This window comes from Schistocerca cancellata, chromosome 1, assembly GCF_023864275.1.
Source record: "Schistocerca cancellata isolate TAMUIC-IGC-003103 chromosome 1, iqSchCanc2.1, whole genome shotgun sequence".
NCBI lineage: Eukaryota > Metazoa > Arthropoda > Insecta > Orthoptera > Acrididae > Schistocerca > Schistocerca cancellata.
The window spans coordinates 155456264-155480123 of record NC_064626.1 but is presented as its reverse complement, the minus strand read 5'-3'; the positions used below and the strand labels follow the sequence as shown (position 1 = coordinate 155480123).

Sequence of the window (23860 nt, the reverse complement as noted above, 5' to 3'; positions counted from 1 at the left end):
AAGCATTTATCCAACAGTTGCTGCTTTTATTTAAATGTCTCATGATTAAGATATTGCTTCTATAATGTAAGATTCTCTCTCCTTTCTTGTCAGGAATTCTGTTTCGTTAATATATGCTGTTTGTGTCAATACTTTTGTCATAGGCTTCATGAAATATAGAAATATTTTATTTATTATGAAAGAAAACACACATGACACTGGTATAGTATACTACAATGTTTATGATTTTATGTTCAAAATGGGCTCTGGCTACTGTGTCATCAAGTACAGAGAAAAATATGTGCAGCTATGAAAGTTTTGTAAGGTCAAAGATTTTAAACTAGTAGATCTACAGAGTATCTCAGCTGGTTTCCAAAGATGACAATTGTTAATGTTTGATTAGGACTAAAATGGGCGGAATTATTTCAGTGAAAATGTAATATAAAACTGTTGAACTTAGATAATATATGTGACACCTTAAATAATGAACTATATAACAAACTACAATTTTTCTGAGAAGAAAATAAATTAAACAATAAACTTCAGTGACATGTTCCAAGGGAATGGCTGAACAAAATAATCTGTTCTTTAACTGGTTCGATATTACACACAGATAAGATATACATGTGAGATTAAGCAGGTAAGTGAAGCAGCTATGATGAAAAAAGCTGGACAAGTGAAACTTGCTTTTGGTATTACACGGTCCAGTCACACTAATGTGACTACTACCTTTGTTCGCCGACAACATGCAGTAACCATTCACAGATGGCAGGTGGCAGCACTAACAGTGGATATATTTCAAGTGTGTTGAGGGGACATGAAAAATAGTGCAGTCATTGTCTAATGTGAAAATGGAGTGATTTATTAGGTGTTCAAAGAGGTGAGATCATTGGCTTTTGGATCAAGGGTGGAAGCATTTCCAAAATACCTCAGTTTGGTCTGTACATGATGGTGATGAATGATGGCTGCAGTGATGTGTACAGGCAAATAGTTGTGCAGCTGTTGAGCAACTGACTGCCCATAAGAACCAAGGAGCTATCAACAGTGCCTCCTCAACAACCATTCAGCACCCATTCCTGAATATGGGTCTCCACAGCAGTTGCATCAGTGATGAATGCAAGAATTTGCATGCCAGTACCACAAATGGACATCAACTGGGTGGGAACAGGTGGCCTTTTCAGATGAATCACATATTATGCTCCATCGGATATATGGCCGTTGGCATTTGTCAGAAGGGTCCAGGCCAGAGGAGATAGCATCGTTGTCCAGGGAATGTTTTCATGGCATTTCTGGGTGATATCATCATTTGGTAAGGCACAGTAGATCAATACAGGTATGCATTTATCCTTGGGAACCATGTCCACCATTAAATGCAAATTTGTTTTCTCCTCCGCACAATGACATTTACCAGCAGGGCAATTCGATGTTTTGCACAGCTCACAGTGTACATGCACAGTTTGAAGAGCACCAGGATGAGTGCACCATACTCCCCGGATTTAAACCTAGTCAAGTATCTGTGGGACCATCTCAATGCTGTTCCCTTCATGGAACCTCAACCAAGAAACCTAGCGCAGCTGGCGACAGCACGAGAATCAGCATGGGATCCTGTCAGTACCTTCCAGAGCCTCAGTCACTCTTTTCTTGCACATCCACACTGCAAAAGGTGGTTATTCAGGCTTTTGACAGATGGTCACATCAGTGTGACTTGTCCGTATATCTGTAGCTAATCACATTTCACTAAATGCAGAGTGGCTTAGCAAGTAGCTTCCAAAGCTTTGTTATTACTAGTGCTCTATCACTGTGGCATAATGTGATTAAACATACTCTGCCCCACATAAATTAAGAAATCGAAAGAAATTTGCAGAGTTCAGAAAAAAAAAATCAAATATTAAAGCATTAATACAGAATAAGGATTGCATAGTAAGTTCATTACTGTAGCTTTTGCATCATTATTGCATACTGAAAACACCATTGTTTAGACATGCTCAACTGTGTTACAGAGGACACAGTTGGCCATTAGTAAGTGAAAATGGCTAATATAGATGTTAGTAACCCATCGCCCAACAAGTAAATGATGTAATGATGCATGAAAGGAGGTTGTTGTTTGTCACTAGGTGATTCCTAGCTTTGGAGGAAGTTATAGTTAACACAAAATGTGCTAGAGTAGTGCAACACTGTTTTCATTGTTTACTGATAACTGCATAGGGATTTATATGACTGCTTGGCAAAATGGATGTATCACACAAAATCAATTACATTTACTAATTGAGTGCTGATTACTAGTGAAACTGCAACAGCAACTGTAATCTATGTGATCAACCAGTTGACTAGTATTCCTGGCTACCAGCACTTTGTATGTTAATATCCAGTTTTGCAGAAAAGTATGTTTACATTACTGTAGAACACATGTATGCTCATTGTGTGGGACAGTATCTATCTTTCTCACATATGGATCCTCTTCACCTCCGGCCTCTTTGATCTTCGTTGCCCAATTAAAGTGGCATAGCAGTTAAAACACTGGACTCACATTCAGAAAGAGAGTGGTTGAAATCCTTGTTAGGCCATCCAGATTAATGTTTTATGTGGTTTTTTTGAACTGCTTAAGATAAATGCAAGGACAATGATTTGTAACTGGACATGATAGAATTCCTCCCCATCCAAGCTTCTGTGTCATCTTTAATGGTCTTGTCAACTGGATGTTAAAACCAAATCTTAATCCTTCCTCTGTTCCTTCCTTCCCTCTAGACAGGTATTATCTACGCACTCCAGTTTTGACGTCTTACCATTATGGAGCAAGCTGAATATGTAGCTACGGATGGGTTTGGTGCATATACAGAGACCTCATGTGATACCACATGGGAACATGTCTGATCTGAAGTGTGAATATGATATTCAGGATTAACATTCTGAGTGACTTGCTCAGGAGCAAAGTGGAGAAACTGTGCTAAAAATGATAATATATGTAGAACACATGTATTTGTTTAGTATCTGAAAGAGTACATGTAAGGAATAAAATGGTTAATGAGACCTGTTGATGTTAATTTGACTGAACGTTTCTAGAATCTCTCAGTAACTTCTGGCTGTACATACCTTCTTCCACCTTCCCTCATCTCTGTTGACAATATGATCCATAGTCAAAGCAGGTCACATAGTTCCTAATGTTTGTAACATCATGAAGAGGGTTGTATCATTTTGTTGTAACACTTTATTTTTGTAATTTTCTTTTTACTGAATAATTGTTATGTGGCATTGTCTTGCTGTCTGTCTGTATCACTAGTGACGAGGGTTTAATGTTGGCAGTTGGCTAGTTATAGTTTATAATAGCAGCCAATAATAATTGATGATACCTGTTCACAGTTCTTTGTTAATGTATAACACAAATGTTTGTTAAAATTTAGCATATGATACATTGTCACTCACATGAAAGCAGGTTGTAACAATTTTCACCACTAATTATGAGATCCTTCACCAGTTAAAGTTGAATACAAATAAAACTTCATAAATAATTTAAATTCAATATAGACTCATTATAAATCAAATTTGTGATAGTAATACAAACCTTGAAGCTTCATAATGATAGAGATATTGAATTTTTTTTTAGACTTAGCTCCATGCTGTGCAGTGGTTAACTCATTAAATGCATTCTGCAAAACAGACTTGAACAGTTAATTTATTTTCATTTTAGCAACTTGTATATGCTCTGTAAAAATCAAATGATGGAAACTCCACGTAGGAATATCAACAATGTAAGAAATGACAGATTGCTACTTGCCTTAAAGAAGACATGTCAAATTGGATACAGGCAGAATAAAAGGACACTTACATACAGCTTTCGGTTACAGTCTTCATCAGTAAAAGAGAGACACACACCATTCACACATGAAACAAACGCATCTCATGCACACAAGACTGCCAACTCCCAGCATCTTGGGCTCCACCAAACAGCGTTCATCTTTGTCCACACCTGTACAGTACTATCCCTTCCCCTTCCTCAACCAGGCCTGAATCTTTGAGGGGGGAGGGGGAGGGGCAGCAAACAGGGGTATCTGCCTGGGTGGCAAAATTTCAGGGAGTTCCAAATTCATATTCTTGAAGAAAAAAAAACATTGTTTCATGAAGCACCTAGCACCCATAGCACATTGGTCTGTCAATTGTTCGTATGACTTTGAAACACATATCTATTGGTTTTTGAACACATTCTAAGTTGATGTCCGAACGAATCATAAGTTGATTTCTGAATATGTGCATAGTGTACATGATTTTCTGCCAGGGGAGTCCCTGTTGCATCTAGAAATAAAAAGACTCCCACAGACAAAAGGGGACAGGGCTATACAAGTTGAGCCAAAAAAATCTGAACGGGTGAATGCCAATAACTGTTTGTTTATGTGGTTGATTGGGTGTGCAAATGATAAGTGTTGTTATAATTTTTATCAAAATCCACAGATTCAGACTACTAGGGTGAAAATAAATGACTAACAGGAATGTCAAGTAAGAAAGATTACATATTATCTTCTCAGTGTATCCAAGAAAATGGAATATTGACAGAAGATTTTTGCCAGATTTCTGCACTAATATGGGCCAGTTGCACAGTACCTGATTAGCAATTGCTTAAGTTCTCTTCTTGGAAGAGCACAGAAAATGTGTTGTACGAACATGTAATAATGCTAAACTGGAAAATAAATGTGGAATAATGAAACCGGCGATTCTCGCAGGGTTGGTGAAGTTAACCGAAGAATAATTTTGAAATTGACAGGGCTAGTTACAGAATTAGTGATGACAAGATTGTTTGTTAGAACGAGAACGGAGAAAACGGAGCCATCCCCCAGATTATATGGAAGAATATGACAATTCTAAATTCATATAAAAATTTTGTACTACTACTGCTTTTCGATCTCATGCTTGAGAAACTGGAGAATATAAATGAAGTGTGAAACTCTTTCCTAACATAAAACTTTTTCCTAATATGCATTTGATATTGATACATTGTTAATTATATTCTGTTATGTTATTTATGTAAATGAGGTAGGAAAAAATGACCATTTGTGCCAAAACAGTCTCACTTATTTAGTGTCGTTACAATTTCTGCAATATTAGAAAGGCCTATTTACTTATATCTAGAAGACAATGACAAAATAGAAATCGAGAAACCACACCAGTCTTTTGTACTATTCGTATTAACAGCTTTTTCAGTATTAGGCAATGCCGTTTTGATTTTTTATGTAGGAAAATTATTTGGGAACTTTTATGAGGTAATAGATTCTTTCACAGCACGCCATGTAAAGCTGTAGTAAGATTTGAGATAAAAAATGCTGGGACCTAAGGAATGAATAAATGTGTACTGTCTTCCTTGTCTCTTGTCTTTACTGGTTTTATGTTTCCTATTTTTAATCTTACGTCACACAAAAGAGAAAATTAATAGCTGATAGGTGATAGAGTGCAAATTTTGAGAAGAGTCCTTATTCTCCCAAATAATGATGTCAAACTTGCCTACTGGGAGCAGGAGAGGCATCGCAGGACATTTTAATGTCCACTGTCCTGAATATAGGTTTGATGGCTTCCATTACAAAGTATACACATGTGATTTCCACAGAGCTAAATACAGTGACGTGTGCTGGAAGAGTGCTGTGTGAAGATGTGTGGCACTGCACTTTGGCCCACTTAAGACCAAATAACAAGTCTTACATTTCCTTGAACATATGTATTTTATGTATCAAACTCATCAGAAAAATGTACACTACAAAAGAAGATATTTTTGTAAAATCTACATTTTTTAAAATTTTTGACATCCTATTTCAAACACTCAAGGGACCCCATTTCAGAAATATTGTAAATCTGTGGCTGTTCTCAGCCCCTCCAGATTGCTGCCTGCATTCCACGTGATAGTCGCATTTCAACCCGAGGTGCTCAAGTTGGCGGTTGTATGTGCTTGCTTGTGTGTGTGTGTGTGTGTGTGTGTGTGTGTGTGTGTGTGTGTGTGTGTGTGTGTGTCCATCCTCCCTCTCTCTCTCTCTCTCTCTCTCTCTCTCTCTCTCTAGTGATGAAGGCTGTGGCTGAAAGCTATGTGGAAGTGTCATTTTATTTTGCCTGTCTTCTTTACTGTCAGTAGCAATCTACCTTTTCCTACATTGTTGTATATGCTTGTAATATTTACCATTCTCAAAGAACTTTAAATATGTTTTATACAGGAAGTATACTCAATTTCAAAATTTGTATGTTTCTAAAACCTTAGACATCATCATCTAAAGTGAAATCTTCTGTTAAGTCATTGTATACTTCTCAAATTATCACTTAAATCCATTATGGGTTCTAGGTGGATAAGCTTCAGGTTTGGTACAAATTTTTCATTATACCACAGAGCTGTCACTTGTTCAGAGAATTTCATTCTTGGTTGTCAACAAAAATGAAGAATGGCTTTGTTTGTCAATACTGTTTCCAGGAAACCCATTCTTTACTTATGTGCATTTTTGTGCTTGTTATTAAAATCTCCAATGTTCCACTTCCAAGGGATTCTTCATTCTGAATATTTCCATTATTTTTATATAATCTACAAGTAATTACTGATACTTAATTACCAAATGTACATTATCAAAGATGCAAAACTACAGCTGGATACAAGAAAACTCATGTGAATACCTGCAGTTATGGATGTGCTTTGAGTGTAGCTTTCAACATTGACACCAACTTTATATTATAGTCTCTGCCTCCACTGCTATGTGATCACAGAATCAGTTCAGTTACTTGTGTTCCAGTGTTGTGATCTGTTTGGTTGAGAAATTATGTTCCAGCTTATTGTGCTCCTCAACTAGCTGCCCCTTCCATCTGAGGGGTTAGTGTCTGCCTGTGAAGGCCTCGTTGAGACCCTCAGCACTTCTTTGCCATCAGCCCCTCCAACCAAAACCAACCTAATGCCAACATTGAACCCTGGCCTCTCTCAGTTCATACCACCATCTACCTGTGATGCCCCCCCCCCCCACACACACACACACTGGTCACCTTCCAGGAATTCCTTACCTCCAATTTAGCTTTGCTATCCTTTCCCAGATCCCTTCTTTGTAACACCAACCTTTCAGTAGAAGAAAAAATAGCCACACCCAACCTCAAAACAAATCCTGACCTAATCATCCTACCTGCAGACAACAGTTCCACCGATGTTATTATGAATTGTAGAATTTTGGAACACGTATTGTGTTAGAGTATAATGACTTTTCTGGAGACTAGAAATCTACTCTGTAGGAATCAGCATGGGTTTCGAAAAAGACGGTCATGTGAAACCCAGCTCGCGCTATTCGTCCACGAGACTCAGAGGGCCATAGACACGGGTTCACAGGTAGATGCCGTGTTTCTTGACTTCCGCAAGGCGTTCGATACAGTTCCCCACAGTCGTTTAACGAACAAAGTAAGAGCATATGGACTATCAGACCAATTGTGTGATTGGATTGAGGAGTTCCTAGATAACAGGACGCAGCATGTTATTCTCAATGGAGAGAAGTCTTCCGAAGTAAGGGTAATTTCAGGTGTGCCGCAGGGGAGTGTCATAGGACCGTTGCTATTCACAATATACATAAATGACCTGGTGGATGACATCGGAAGTTCACTGAGGCTTTTTGCAGATGATGCTGTGGTGTATCGAGAGGTTGTAACAATGGAAAATTGTACTGAAATGCAGGAGGATCTGCAGCGAATTGACGCATGGTGCAGGGAATGGCAACTGAATCTCAATGTAGACAAGTGTAATGTGCTGCGAATACACAGAAAGATAGATCCTTTATCATTTAGCTACAAAATAGCAGGTCAGCAACTGGAAGCAGTTAATACCATAAATTATCTGGGAGTACGCATTAGGAGTGATTTAAAATGGAATGATCATATAATGTTGATTGTCGGTAAAGCAGATGCCAGACTGAGATTCATTGGAAGAATCCTAAGGAAATGCAATCCGAAAACAAAGGAAGTAGGTTACAGTACGCTTGTTCGCCCACTGCTTGAATACTGCTCAGCAGTGTGGGATCCGTACCAGATAGGGTTGATAGAAGAGATAGAGAAGATCCAACGGAGAGCAGCACGCTTCGTTACAGGATCATTTAGTAATCGCGAAAGCGTTACGGAGATGATAGATAAACTCCTGTGGAAGACGCTGCAGGAGAGACGCTCAGTAGCTCGGTACGGGCTTTTGTCAAAGTTTCGAGAACATACCTTCACTGAAGAGTCAAGCAGTATATTGCTCCCTCCTACGTATATCTCACGAAGAGACCATGAGGATAAAATCAGAGAGATTAGAGCCCACACAGAGGCATACCGACAATCCTTCTTTCCACGAACAATACGAGACTGGAATAGAAGAGAGAACCGATAGAGGTACTGAAGGTACCCTCCGCCACACACCGTCAGGTGGCTTGCGGAGTATGGATGTAGATGTAGATGTAGATGAATCGCAGTGACTACCTGGCAGAAGGTCTCCACCAATTATCTGACTCTTCCACCTATAAATTCTGCCACACTGATCCCATCCCAGAAGTACAACACAACCTCCAATCCCTGCTGAAAGCCTGAGGTCTTTTCCAGAACCTCTCCCCTCAATCCATTTCCACCCTCACCCCTGTGACACTCAGCACACCCATCTTGTATATGTTCCTCAAAATCCACAAACCCAACAATCCTGTAGCCCCATTGTGGCTGGTTATTGTGCCCACCTGAAAGAATTTCAGTACTCATTGAAAAACACCTCCAACCAATTGCCCATAATCTAGCCTCCCATGTCAAAGAAATCCCCACCCCTTAACCTCCTGGATCCCTACTTGTCACTGTTGATGCCACCTCCCTATACACCAACATCCCTCATGCCCATGGTGTTACCACTATTGAACTCTACCTTTCCCAATGCCATTCAGGCTCCAAACCCACCAGCTCATTCTTCATACACATCACTAGCTTTATTCTAACACACAACTGCTTCTATTTTGAAGGGAAGACATACAGTAAAATCCGGTGCACAGCCATGGGCACCCACATGGCATCTTCCTATACCAACCATTTTATTGGCCATCTAGAGGAGACCTTCCTCCCAAACACCAACCCTTATTGTGATTCAGGTTCATTAATGATACCTTCATGATCTGGACTCGAGGCCAAGACATCCTATCTTTGTTCTTTCACGATCTCAATACCTTCTCTCTCATCTGCATCACATAGCGCTCCTCTACTCAGCATGCCAACTTCCTAGATGTTGACCTTGCCCTCTGTGATGGCTCCACCTGCACCTCTGCCCACATTAAACCTGCCAACCACCAACAGTACCTGCATTTCGGCAGCTGTCATCCCTTCCGTACCAAAAAATCCCTTCCATACAGTCTGGCTATCTGAGGATGGCGCATCTGCAGTGACAAGAACTACTTTGCTCACTATGCTGATTGTCTCAGCAAAGCCTTCACAGGAACACACTATTCCCACATCTAGTCCACAAACGGATCTTCCGTGCTGTTTCCCCTCGCATCCTCAATTATTCCACTGTTCCCAAGAGCCAGGCTTGACTCCTTTGTCACCCAGTACCACCCTGGACTGGAACAACTGAAACAATTCCTTTGCAAAGGCTTTGATTATCTATCATCATGCCCTGAAATGAGCGACATCCTACCTGAGATACTTCCTACTCCTCCTGAAGTAGTATTCTGTTACCCATCCAACCTCCACAACATCCTAGTCCATCCCTAGGCCACTCCCGATCCCAACCCCTTGCCAGAAGGATCATATCCCTGTAAGACCCAGGTGCAAGACATACCCAGTCCACTCATCTAGCACACCCTATTAGAGTCCTGTCACAGGTTTATTGTACTCCATCATGGGCTTGACCACCTGTGAATGCTGCCATTTACTATCTCTGCCACAATCATTGCACAGCTTTTTATACTGGTGTGATTGCCAACCAGCTGTCCACCAGGATGAACGGCCACTGCCAAACTGTGACTGAGAGTAAAGTAGACCTCCCTGTGGCACAACATGAAGCTGAACATAACCTACTTGATTTCAATGGCTGATTCACTATCCGGATCCTTCCTTCCTCCACCAGCTTTTCTGAACTGCGCAGATCAGAGTTATCCATACAACTCATTCTCTCCTTCTGTAAGTATCCTGGCATCAACCTACAGTGACATACTGTCCTCACTCTCTCCACCCAACAGCTTCCACCTCCTCTTTCCTATCATCTCCTTCCTATTCTTGTCTCCAACCCTGTTTATTTGCCATCGTCTTCCAATGCACCCACCCATCTTTCATCACACCTCTCCTTCACTCATTTTTTCCCAACCTCCCGGCCCCACAACCTCCTTATGTTGTGCCTGTTGACATTCTAGTCTCTGTAAACTCCACCAGATAGCATTCATCTCTCCACCCACCTCCACCTGTACACTACTGTCCCTTCCCCTTCCTCACCCCCCTCCAGATTGCTTGTTTTCATCCCAAGTGATAGTTGAAATCCAGCACGAGATGGGGGAATTTATGATCATGTGCACATGTGGTGTGCTTGCTTGTGTGTATGAATGATGTGTGTTTCTCTTTCGTTGAAGAAAGCTGTGACCAAAAGCTGTATCGTAGTTCTTTTAATTATCTCTATCTTCAGCTTAACATGTCTTCCTTATGGTAAGTGGCAATCTGTCTTTTCCTACATTGTGAATATTTGTTTAATATGGTATCAGAAACAAATATTTCATCAACTTCTGTTTTTTCAGGTATGTGATTATTGATTTGCATGTTTCAGGAACACGATTCATTCAGAGCTTTCCGATCACAAAATTTAAACATAAGCATTGCCCTGGAAACTAAACCAGTTGTGAACAGGAGTTCTGAGATCGACTGTCCTATAGTTGTACTGTATGGAAGCACCCTAAGGTATGAACTGAAGTATTGAAATATTATTTTAGACATCTATATCAGTCATCTTTTAGAATTCTTTTTATTGTATTTCTAATCTCCAGTCTTTTGCTATCTTACATTTGGTTAGCACGTTTCCCTGCCAGTCTGAGTTAATGATTATGGAGCTGTTTTACTTTCATTAATAATTCTGAAACATTGATTAATCAGTGATATGCTTTAATGTAAAAAAAGAAAGAGACTGCCTGCATTTGAGCATTAGAAAATCATATCATAAATTATCAATAGTGTTTTGAAAAGAATAGGTGGCTCCTCACCACAAAGATCACATGTTGAGTAGCAGCTAAGAGCAACAATAGGGCTGTTACACACTGAGCTTTGGGCTAAATCGTTGTACAGAAAAGGAAACAAACACACACACACACACACACACACACACACTCTTATTCACACAAGCAAGCATACCTCATGCACCTGTGACCGTGGTCTCCAGACACTCTGATAGAATGCAACTGACGTGTCAAATGAAAGCAATCCAGAGTGTGGTGGGGGAAGGGCAGCAGTAGGAGGGTACAGGTGGTCAGAAGAGAACTCACCATTGTCGGACGGAGTGTGCAGGAATTAGATGGTGGTGGGACAAGTGCCATTGAGTTGTTGTGGAGGGGAGGAGTGGGGAGGGGAAAAGAAGAGCAGCAGAGAAGGGGGAAAGACAGGTGGGTGTGCTGGTAGAGAGCAGTACACAATGAGGTTGAGGATATGTGAATTGGGAGGTGGTGAGGACACAGGCCAGAAACTGTTGGGTGGAGGGTGTGAGGACAAGAGGTTGCTGTAGGTTGAAGCCAAAATTATTTCGGGAGTAGCAAATTTGTTGTAAAGACAACTCACATCTGCACAGTTTACAAAAGGCGATGGTGGAAAGGAAGGACCCAGATGGCCTGAGTTGTGAAGCAGCCATTGAAATAGAGTGTGTTATGTTCAGTTGAGGGTTGTGCCACAGGGTGGTCCACTTCAGTCATGACCACAGTTTGGCGATGGCCATCCATGCTGGTGGACAGCTGATTGGTAGTCATACCAGTGTAAAAAGCTATGCATTGATTGCAGCAGATCTAGTATGTGATATAACTGGCCACTGATGGGGTAGGATACGCATGTAAAAAAGGACTGGAATAGGAAGTGCTGGATAGGTGGATTGAGCAGTTTTTGCACCTGGGTGTTCCATGGGAATATGATGCCTGTGGCAAGGGTTTGAGATTGGAAGTGGCTTAGGAATGGACTATGATATTGAGGAGGTTGGGTGGATGACACAACACCACTTTATGAGAAGTGGGAAGGATGTTCAGTAGGATCTCCGTCATTTCTGAAAATGGTGATAGATAATAAAAGCCCTGACGAAGGATGGGGTTCTGTTCTTCCAGTTTGAGGTGGTATTGGCTGACAAAGAGTGTGCTCCTTTGTACATGGTTTTTGGGAGTGGTGCGAGGATTGTTTGGGGGGGGGGGGATATAGCATGGGAAATCTGTTTAAGAACAAGGTCTGAATGATAGTGCCTGTCTGTGAAGGCCTTTGTGAGACGTTCAGCATAATATGAAAGTGCATTCTTGGCACTGCAAATACACTGTCCCCAGGTGGCCAGGCTGTATGAGAGGGTGACAGTGTGGAAGGGGTCACAGCTGTTGAAATGGAGGTACTGTTGGTGGTTGGTGGGTTTAAGTTGGACAGAGGTGTTGATGGAGCCATTAGAGAGGAGGAAGTCAATGTCTAGGAAGGTGACACAATGGGTTGAGGAGGATTGGGTGAATCAGGTGAGAGAGAAGGTGTTTGGAATGAAGGTAGTGTGCCTTGCCCCTGAGCTGGGATCATAAATATCATCAATTATCATGAACCAGAGTGGGGCTATGGAGACCTTAGGAAGGTTTTCTCTATATGGTCCATAAACAGTTTGACATAGGAGAGTGAATTTGTTTGTGTACCTTCGATAGAAAGGAGTAGTTGTTGTGTGTTAACATAAAGTTAGTAAGGCGTATGACGGATGAGGAAGTGAATAGGGATCCAGGAAATAAAGGGGTGAGAATGGTGGAGAGTCAGTGGAGTAGTAATTGGTGTCTGTGATGTGGGAGGCTAGATTTTGGTGGCTGACTGGAAGTGTTGGTCAACAATCGCCAAAATTTTTTGAGTGTGGCAGAATAACCAACTACAATGAGTTGTCCAGGATTTTAGGGTTTGAGGATTTTGGCTAGCATGTAGGAAATGGGTGTGTAAGTTGTCATAAGGATGAGGAGGTGAATGGATTCAGCACAGAGGTTCTGGGAAGCATCTAGGGCTTTAAGCAGAGATTTAAGGTTATGTCGGACTTCTGGTATAGGACCACTCCGGCAGAGTTTATATGTGGAGAAGTCAAAACAATTGGCAAATGCTTTCCACCCTATACTCACTGCAGTTCATCATGACAGTGTTAGAACTTTTGTCTGCAGATGAGGATCTGTTTCAGGCTATCTATGGCTGTCTTTTATTCTACAGGGAGGTTGGATTTCTGAGGAAGGAATCTGGGGAAGGATGGTGAGGACAAGTTGGAGGTAAAGAATTCCTGGAAGGTGACTAAAGAATGGTTAGATGGGGGAGGGGGTGGGGGAGGATCGCAGTTGGATGGTGGTGTGAATTGGGAAAGGGAGGTTTCAGTGTTGGGATTAGTGGAATTAGGTTGGCTTTGGTGGGAGCGACTGGTGACAGAGAAGTGTTTCCTCTGCAGAACTGGGAGAAGGAGAGTAGATCTTTGGCAAGTCCAGCATGGTTAAATTTGGGTCTAGGGCTGAAGGTGAGGTCTTGGATAGGACTGAAGTTTCTGTGGGGCTAAGGATTTTGGTGGAAAAGTTAAGAATAGTGTAATGGCTCTGGATTTAGTGGAGTGTTCGTAGGATGTTTTGGAGAATGTTGCAAGTTGAAAAGGTCAGCTAGGCAGGATCCAGGTGGTATGAGTGCTTGACAAGGAGAAACACTCTGGGTGGGATAGAGGTTGGATAGTGGAGCCCCAAAGTGACAGTGGGTTATCATCAGGTTGGGTAACTTAAGGATGTATTGTGTGGAATGCTCTTTCAGATGCTGGAAGGCAAGGGATTCAATTTCAGAGATGTGATGTATGAAGTATAGATTGCACAGTAACAATATCTCGCAGAGTGAGCAAGGGGCTTCTGGGATGTCTCTGTCATGGAGATATATTTTTGCAGTACCAGGTTTGTGAGGGCCATGGACTGGCAGAATCTGAAAAGGTGACGGTCATTGTGAAAAGGGGGGGGGGGGATCCAGAGAAAGGAATATTTGTGGTTAGCCTGTATTGGGAGGGTGAGGGGGTGGAGGGGGTGGGGGCTATTCTGTGGTTTAGGCAGCATTTTAGGAGCAGAATAGTTGATTGGGTTCTAGCCATTGAGAGAGATACTTTACTGAACTGGTGCAGAAAGATGTGTTAGGGTTCATTGTGGCACAGATGGCTTTGGGGAAATGACATAGGAAATGGGCAAATGAAAGTGTTCAATGGTTGTGAGCGAGGTGGATAACAGAAAAAGTCCCATAGAAGTACATAGACATGCAAAAATATGAACAAATACACAAAAATTTGCACAAATACACACAAATATGAAAAAAAGCTCAAAAAATGTGGGGAAAAAAGGATGAAACACATGAGGTATGGGGGTATGTGTGTGTTGGGATAAGTGTGTTCCATTGCCCAACCGGCCTGCACTGTATCGTAGTCCATCCAAATGCTGCTCCCAATTCCGGCCCTTTCCACAGGGATCATATCCTCAACCTACCTAATCCACCCAACAAACACTTCCAGTCCTGTCACAGGTTTATCTTACCCCATTAGAGCCCAGGCCATCAGTGAAAGCAGCCATGTCATATACCAGCCCTGCTGCTATCGCTGGACAGCTTTTTATATCATTATGAGTACCAACACCACCTGTCAGCCAGGATGGTCACTGCCAAACTGTGACCAAGAGCAAAGTGGACCACCCAGAGGCCCAACACACAGCTGGACGTAACATACTTGATTTCAGTGGCTGCTTCATGACCCAGGCCATCTGGATCCTCATGTCCATCACCACCACTTTTTCTAATGGAATCTCTAAATGTCTACTTCTTTCAATTTACCCAGGCGCTACTTCTACATTTGTGCATTAGTAAAGTAATAAAGAGCATGATTAACGTGGTTACTTGTCACATTCATTATTTTGATACCATATCTTGTGTATTCATTTTAGTTTGAACCAAGGTCATGTTTCATGTGTAGGTCTAGCAAAAATTTAACATTTGAAATTCAGGAGAGAACTGTATATGTTCAGTGCATATTTTGTTTGTCAGAATACTATTGTTGTATTGTATTGTTGTTTCACTAATTTTTAATAGCAAATATTTGTAATAAAATGGCGCTGGTAGGTGAGGTTATATGATAGTAAATGACTTCAAATGCTGGAATAAAATCACACATTAAGGGGAGTCATAAAATTCTTGGAGAATGATAGATTTATTGCAGTCAAAATGAATTGCAATAATAATTGTACTGAAACCTGACCAGTTTCTACAATGAAAGAAGTGCATAAACTTGGAGCAGTAAAACATATAAAGAGCCTTTTTCATCTATATTAATTCAGATCTGTCTTTGAAAGTTTCATATTGGTTCTACTTCCTTTTTGGGATGTAAATTTAGCAGCCTTTAACCCACTTGCACCGTGAGTTGCCATATGGCAACGTTTGTAACATTTTTTAAAATCGTTGATTCCACGACATCAACAAAGCGAGAGTGTTGGCAGCACTGAATTCCATTCTGCAAGACGGTAAAGATCACTACAATACAACAGTTTTAACAATACGTTTAAATTCTACTGCGTAAGCAGTGTTGGAAGTCATTGTTTGCTGAATGACGAAGAAAAATGGAGTATAAGTTAAAGTAAGTATGTTTTACACAATAACTTACAATATATAATTTGGTTTTTCAGTATGGTTGTGCTCTAAATACTCAAATATATATTCTTTGGAGGTTACTGCCTGTTGTGAAATAAATTATGTTCATTTAGGCCATTTGAACGTCAGTGTTGCCATATGGCAATGCTAGGCGCTTGTACTCAGTAAAAGGACGAATTTTCTCTTTTGTTTTAGAAGAGGTTTATTGCTTGCTGAGGTGCTGGAGATTCTTTATAATGACGATATTGAAGGTGAGGTGTTTGTTGAGCCCCCAGATCCGAATAGAGAAGAATGATGGACTATTGTATGTGCGGTGACTGAATAACTCAGTTGTCACAATGAGCTCTTCTTTATGTGGTGCACAAGAAGTTGGCCAAGTCAAGAGATTCTCGCAACTAAAAAAAAAAAGGAAAAAAGGGCGAAACATAATGATTCCCGAGTGGTTCTAGGCGCTACAGCAGTCTGGAACCGCGTGACCGCTGCAGTCGCAGGTTCGAATCCTGCCTCCATGTAGTTCTAAGTCCTAGGGGACTGATGACCTGAGAAATTAAGTCCCATAGTGCTCAGAGCCTATAATGATTCCCAGACTAAAACTGGTAGCCAAATATAATACATATATGGGAGGTACTGATCAGATGGATCAGAATCTAGCATGCTATCGCATTGCAGTAAGAAGCAAGAAATGGTACTGGTGTCTCTAAACATAGATGTTAGATGTCGCCATAAAAACAGTTGGATTTTGTGTAATAAAACAAGAAACTAAACTATTTCTCAGCTTGATTTCAAGAGAGAAGTAGCAACAGTGTACTTGCAAAGACCCCGAGCTTTACCAAAAGGAGCCGGGAGACCATCTGCATCAAGGGCATGTTCCCACAGCCGCATGTCAGATTCAATTAGGTTTGATAACACTGACCACCTCATCCAGCACGCAGAAGGAAAGAAGAAGAAAAGGTGTGCGCACAAGGACTGTAAATCTATTGTGAGAACATGTTCAAAGTGTAATGTGGGATTGTGTATTGACTGTTTTATTCCATTTTATGTAAAATAATGCTGAGTTCAAGGTTTGATTTTTGATTATTAATTGTACTGTGTTATAAAGTATCAATTGTATGATGAAGACTGAATAATAAATTTGCACAAAACTTGTATATGTAATAAGAAATTTCAATAACCTACTTATTTTAGTTGAAGTTGTAATCCATATAAATTTAGGTAGTGAAAGCGCCTAGCGTTGCCATATGTCAACATCAAATATCTCGCTAATGGCAGTGATGACTTTCGTCGAAACAACTCTGTTGTGTAATTTATGCCTTTTACAGACATAATAACACAAAATTTTGTTAAAAATCACGAAAAAATTAATTCCAGCGCTAATGGGTTAATATCCATGTTGATTATGAGTAATTTCAAGCACAACAATCCACTGCAATATTTTTGTTGTACCTTGGACTCCATGAAAATGTTTTGTGTTACAGGTGGTTTGAAAATCTGAAGTTAATTTTATCAGGAGTTACAAGACCTACAAGACGAGGAGCAGTGTTTAAGAACTTGAGGCCGAGAAAAATTCCTCTGAGTCGTCATTATCGAAAAGTCCATCTTCTTCTTGGACTTCATAAGTTCCAGGTCTCATACTGGATGTCATTTGCCATGCAGAGAGGTTTCGAGCTATTAGGAGGCCGCATAGCTTCAAGTTCAGGTGTGCATTTTTATGACTTGGGTCACTGTGGGAAGCAGCCTGGTCGTAATTAGTATCAGCAAATGGAACGTACAAAATAGTATATGTGCAAAAAAGCATCCATTTAATTTTACACATTGTCCTGTTATGTGTTGCAGTTAGTTAACATCTTATTATACAAGTCCAAAGACATGAACTATATTGCGAAATATGCAGGGAGAAATTATTGGTAATTTCCCGAGCAATTCTCCCACAAAAGTGCCTATATTGTCTTTGGCAGCACTAAGCTTCCAAACTGTACTGTAATTGTGATGAGGTTAACACTTTTGGAGTTAAACAAAAATGTGATAAATTAATTTTATGTAAGAAAAAAGCTACACATACACACTCTTGATCCATAGCAAAAGACAGTGTTATTTGCCCTTGTTTTGCATCTCCAGATGGAAGTATTCAATTCAAAACCAATGCATTAATTGCTCATTACTTTATCTCTGAAATAAAATGCTCCACTACAATTGTACTGGACGTGTTTTTTTCACTGGCACATAGGGAAATGTGATTTGAAATACATCTTTAAAAATTATTTCTTGCCAATTACAGAACACATACTAAACCTTGTACCAATAGATGATGGATTGAAACATCGGCCAAGAGCAGAATGGTCCATTATGTACATGAATTGTGAGGTTAATGATGCAGAAATATGGCTGAAAAGTGCACTGCAGTCAGAACCAGGGAAAGAGGTAAGAATAAATAATTTCTGCCATTGCATTGTCAACTACTATGTTATAATGATCTTTCAAAATCATACTGTTATAATGTTTGGATCCAGCTCTGCTGTCACCACCATCATTATAATGATCATCATCAATAATCTTGTACAGTTTCCAACCCTAGGCTGGGTCTATTTGGAACATAAGCCTTGCCATATAGTCCTGTTTTCCCACCGTCTTACTGTGCTAACTCTTGTCTAGTCCTTGCCTATTTTTTTCAACATACTCCTCCATGCCTTTCAGTCGTCTATCCCTTTGCCTTTGCCTTCGTCTTGGTCATTTCCTTCACATCTCCTTTTGATGTACTTTCTTGGGAACCTCTTGCATTCCTCTCTTTAAGTTCCCATGCCATCAAAACTCTACCATCTGGTGAGCAAGATGCATGAAACAGGCGAAATACCCTCAGACTTCAAGAAGAATATAATAATTCCAATCCCAAAGAAAGCAGGTGTTGACAGATGTGAAAATTACCAAACAATCACTTTAATAAGTCACAGCTGCAAAATACTAACACGAATTCTTTACAGACGAATGGAAAAACTAGTAGAAGCCGACCTCAGGGAAGATCAGTTTGGATTCCGTAGGAACACTGGAACACGTCCCCCCAGGGGCTCAGCATTCATTTGCTGAGTACGGGCTTGGCGACCCCGGGGTCTTGAGCTGGGGACTGGTCGGCGCCGCCAGTTTCCTGTCACCGTAAACCCCGGACATGCTTCAGCGACCACTGTATGGCGCGGCGGTGGAATGTTGTGTGCTGCGGGGAATGGTAATCTTGGCTTGACCGCCTGGATTGCGAGGAAGGACAACCTCTATAAAAACCCCTCAATCTTCCGGTGTGCTCTGCGCCTATGAGATGCATGGCTGTTGGGGTGGAACAGTCGCAAGCGGGCAACCTCTGGGGCACCTGCCGCACCCCAGTTGTATCAGGCTTACTCAGGCACGCGGGGCTCTGTCTGAGCGGACCTTCGTGGCCATCTCCCCATCTTCATTCAGTCCTTTCTTTCCCACCGCCTCTTTCGGTATAGGGTTGGTAATGTGCTATCTGATTTGTATGTGCAGGAGAATGGCGTTCCTCAGGGAAGCGTTTTAATTGTCACCCTCTTTGCCGTCGCCATTAACAGTATCACGTCCACTATCCGGAGTCCTGTCCAATGCTCCTTGTTTGTGGACGATTTTGCTGTTTTCTGTTCTTTCTCCAGTCCTGTCACTGCTAGTCGGCAGTTGCAGCTTACGATACAGCGATTAGAGGCATGGACTGCGCAGACGGGTTTTACCTTTTCTGCAGACAAATGTGTGTGTGTTCATTTTAATCGTTCTCGACGTCTTTTTACCTCCCCTGAATTGCGTCTGAGGGACACCATTCTTCCTTTTAGCGACACTGTGCGGTTCCTGGGCCTCACTTTTGATTCCAAGTTGTCGTGGTTGCCTCACCTTAAAGACCTCAAGGTGCGGGCCCTGAAGGCACTGAATATTTTGAAGTGTCTGAGCCATCGGTCCTGGGGAGCAGATCGGGCGCGTCTGCTGCAGTTCTATAGGGCTTTCGTCCGATCGCGTCTTGACTATGGTTGCACCGTGTATGGGTCAGCAAGGCCTTCATATCTGAAGATTCTTGATGCAGTACACCATGAGGGTATCAGGCTGGCCACTGGTGCCTTCCGTACCAGTCCCATCCCCAGCCTGTGTGCTGAGGCAGGGGAACCGCCGCTCGCCATCTGGCGGAAACTCCTCATGATGCGACGGGTGTGTCAATTCCTTGCCTGTCCTACCTCCCCTGCGTACCCTACCGTTGCCCGACCGCCTATGGAACGTCTCTTTTTTCCAGTCGTCCCAGGGCAACGAGACCATTTGGGATTCGTGCCAAGCATTTGCTTGAGTCCCTTGGTGTGGAGCGTGTGTCCCCCCAATGACAAGGTTTTACTCGCCTGCCTCCCTGGTTGCTCCAGAGGCCCAGCGTCCTTTTAGACTTGTCGGAGTACCGGATGAGCTGCACTCCTTCGTTTGTTTTTACCTCCTAATTTTATGATATTTTAAACCAGCATCCCGACCATGTACCAGTATTTACGGATGGCTCTGAACTGGGGGACTCTGTTGGTTGTGCTGTTGTTTTCCCTGATCGAGTCGTCAAGTTACGGCTTCCTGCGGCGTTTACCATCTTTGATGCCGAATTGTTTGCGATCTTGCGGGCATTGGAGCAGATGAGGTGTGTTCCCAGTCTTAAGTTCCTCATCTGTTCTGACTCCCTGAGTGCCCTTCAGACCATGCAACACTTGTACCCAGCGGATACAGTCGTCCAGAACATCCATGATGCCCTCCTCCACCTGCAACGCCAAGGGAAGGAGGTTTCCTTCTGCTGGGTGCCGGGGCACGTGGGTATTAGGGGAAACAAACTGGCGGATGTGGCTGCCAAAGATGCATGTTCCCTCCCTCACGTTGTTGAATGTGCCATCCCCCTCCATGCTGTTACCTCCCTCCTGCGTTTTCACGTTATGCGTCAGTGGGAAGAGGAGTGGCTGGCAGTCGGTGAAAATAAGCTGCGTCTGGTCAAGGCTACCACGCGGCCATGGCGTACGTCCTACCAGTCATGCAGGCGGGATGAGGTTCTCCTCACTCGCCTCCGCATTGGGCAAAGTCCCTTAACGCATGGTTTTTTACTCCGGCGGGAGGACCCCCCAATCTGCAGTTCTTGTGGCGTCCAGATTACTGTCCGCCACATTTTACTTGAATGTCTTTTATTCTCTGACCAGAGGGCGGTGGTTTCTTTGCCACCGGAATTGCCCTGTATTTTACAAGATGACGCACCGACTGTAGTTAAGGTCTTACGGTTTTGTGTCCTGTCCAATTTGTTGCCTCGGATTTTAGGGAGAGGGTTATAATGTGCTGCTGGGTGACTGGCTCACCCAGTTTTTAGGTAAGAGGTCAGCCAGTCACGATTACCTCCTTGTTTCCCTTCGGTTTCTGTTATCTTTTCCTTGTGTTTCCTTTCCATTTTAGTGTGTTCCTTCTCCTCTTGTTTTGCCTCTGTATGTGAGGATTTGGAACTGCGTCAGGTCTGTGTCTTTTAGCCGTTCTCCTTGTTTGCTGTTTGTCTTAGTCCCTTCACTGCCTGTGTTCCTGTTTTTATGCGTTTGGGCGCTGATGACCACGCTGTTTAGCGCCCGTAAACTTCAAACACACACCTGGAACACGTGAGGCAATACTGAGCTTACGACTTATCTTAGAAGAAAGATTAAGGAAAGGCAAACCTACGTTTCTAGCATTTGTAGACTTAGAGAAAGCTTTTGACAATGTTGACTGGAATACTCTCTTTCAAATTCTAAAGGTGGCAGGGGTAAAATACAGGGAGTGAAAGGCTATTTACAATTTGTACAGAAACCAGATGGCAATTATAAGAGTCGAGGGACATGAAAGGGAAGCAGTGGTTGGGAAGGGAGTAAGACAGGGTTGTAGCCTCTCCCCGATGTTATTCAATCTGTATATTGAGCAAGCAGTAAAGGAAACAAAAGAAAAATTCGGAGTAGGTATTAAAATCCATGGAGAAGAAATAAAAACTTTGAGGTTCGCTGATGACATTGTAATTCTGTCAGAGACAGCAAAGGACTTGGAAGAGCAGTTGAACGGAATGGACAGTGTCTTGAAAGGAGGATTGAAGATTAACATCAACAAACGCAAAACGAGGATAATGGAATGTAGTCGAACTAAGTCGGGTGATGCTGACGGAATTAGATTAGGAAATGAGACACTTAATGTAGTAAAGGAGTTTTGCTATTTGGGCAGCAAAATAACTGATGATGGTCGAAGTAGAGAGGATATAAAATGTAGACTGGCAGTGGCAAGGAAAGCGTTTCTGAAGAAGAGAAATTTGTTAACATCGAGTATAGATTTAAGTGTCAGGAAGTCGTTTGTGAAAGTATTTGTATGGAGTGTAGCCATGTATGGAAGTGAAACATGGACGATAAATAGTTTAGACAAGAAGAGAATAGAAGCTTTCGAAATGTGGTGCTACAGAAGAATGCTGAAGATTACATGGGTAGATCACATAACTAATGAGGAGGTATTGAATAGAATTGGGGGGAAGAGGAGTTTGTGGCACAACTTGACTAGAAGAAGGGATCGGTTGGTAGGACATGTTCTGAGGCATGAAGGGATCACCAATTTAGTATTGGAGGGCAGTGTGGAGGGTAAAAATCGTAGAGGGAGACCAAGAGATGAATACACTAAGCAGATTCAGAAGGATTTAGGTTGCAGTAGGTACTGGGAGATGAAGAGGCTTGCACAGGATAGAGTAGCATGGAGAGCTGCATCAAATCAGTCTCAGTACTGAAGACCACAACAACAACAACCATCTTAGCATTGATGTTTCTATTTTGCTCTGCAAGGCTTCCTCTTTCAATATTTCCATTATCTTTTCATTCCTTGTCTAGCCTCTACTTGTTACTCCTATCCTACTATTGAGGAATTTCATTTCATCTGCTTGTAATCTGATTACATGTCCTTTCTTCATTACCCAAGTTTCAGATGCATAAATCAGTACTGTGATGTAGGAGCTTCTACATATTACTTCTTTATTTTTTAATGTGATGTCCTTGTTACAAACCGAGCTCCTAAAACTTCATAGAAATACTTCTGCCTGCTTTACATGTTCACTGATCTGTCTCACATTTCTTCCATTTTCCTCTATCACGTTTTCCAAGTACTTGACACTTTCCACCTTCTTCAACTGTTCAGCTCTAATCCTTATTCAACTAGTTGATCTATCTTTCTTTCTGCTTGTAAATAGTATCTCACATATGTGTACATCAACATTCATTCCATAGTGTCCCACTGTTTCTTCCCAAGTTTTTTATCCCTCCTGGGAGGCGGCGCATGGATAAGGAACAGGAACAGGAAAAGTTACTCATATCTCGGTACTGCTGATACAGTTAAGGCACCTTTACTAGCGGATAACATATGCAAACACATTACATAACTTTCAAGGTGGTGCGAAGTTGAAGCGAAGTGTCCTGGCTGTCTGCACCTGATCGAATGGGGTAAAGCAGTCACAGAGCTCGCAGACCTCGACAGCACCAGCTAGAGGGTGCTGTCATTGGTGTCTCTTGTAGTGCCAACCTAGCAGAGCAGACCTACGGGTGTGGCATCGTAGCTATCGATACCACCCCAAGCATCCAGCTGTTACTAAATGTCATCCTCACTATTTTCCCAGATCGTCAAGTCATCCGCGAACACCCTTGCTTTAATCTTGTTTTTTCTGCCATCTTAATTGGTATCTCATCCAAGACCAAAATGAAGAGGAGAGATGACAATGCACTGCCCTGTTTCACACCAGTTTTTTTCTATAACCAATCCGTCCTTTCATTTCCCACTTTTACACACCTCAGGCTTCCACAGTACATCTTCTCCACTCCTATTGTTGACTCTTTTTCCACTCTCCTCTTTTTTACTGCTTCCTAGACCTTTCTTCTACAGACACTGTCAAATACCTTTTCTGTATTGAGAAAGGCCATCGTGAGGTCTTCCCCTAATTCATAGTGGTGCTCCTGTAGCTCCTCACTGCATATATGAGGTCAGCAGTTGATCTTGCAGGTCTGAAGCCATGCTGTTCCCCTCTCAATTTGTTATC

The 23860-nt window shown here is 41.9% G+C and overlaps 1 protein-coding gene across 1 annotated transcript in view; it reads left to right on the top strand.

Moving 5' to 3' along the window:
• The window catches only part of LOC126167427 (protein KIAA0100), a 296899-nt gene that overhangs the window by 156320 nt on the left and 116719 nt on the right, over positions 1–23860 (top strand). Inside the window, exons 22-24 of the mRNA XM_049920476.1 lie at positions 10730–10860; positions 17271–17491; positions 18071–18213. Coding sequence (XP_049776433.1) covers positions 10730–10860; positions 17271–17491; positions 18071–18213 — 495 coding nt within the window. The remainder of the gene's footprint in view (positions 1–10729; positions 10861–17270; positions 17492–18070; positions 18214–23860) is intronic.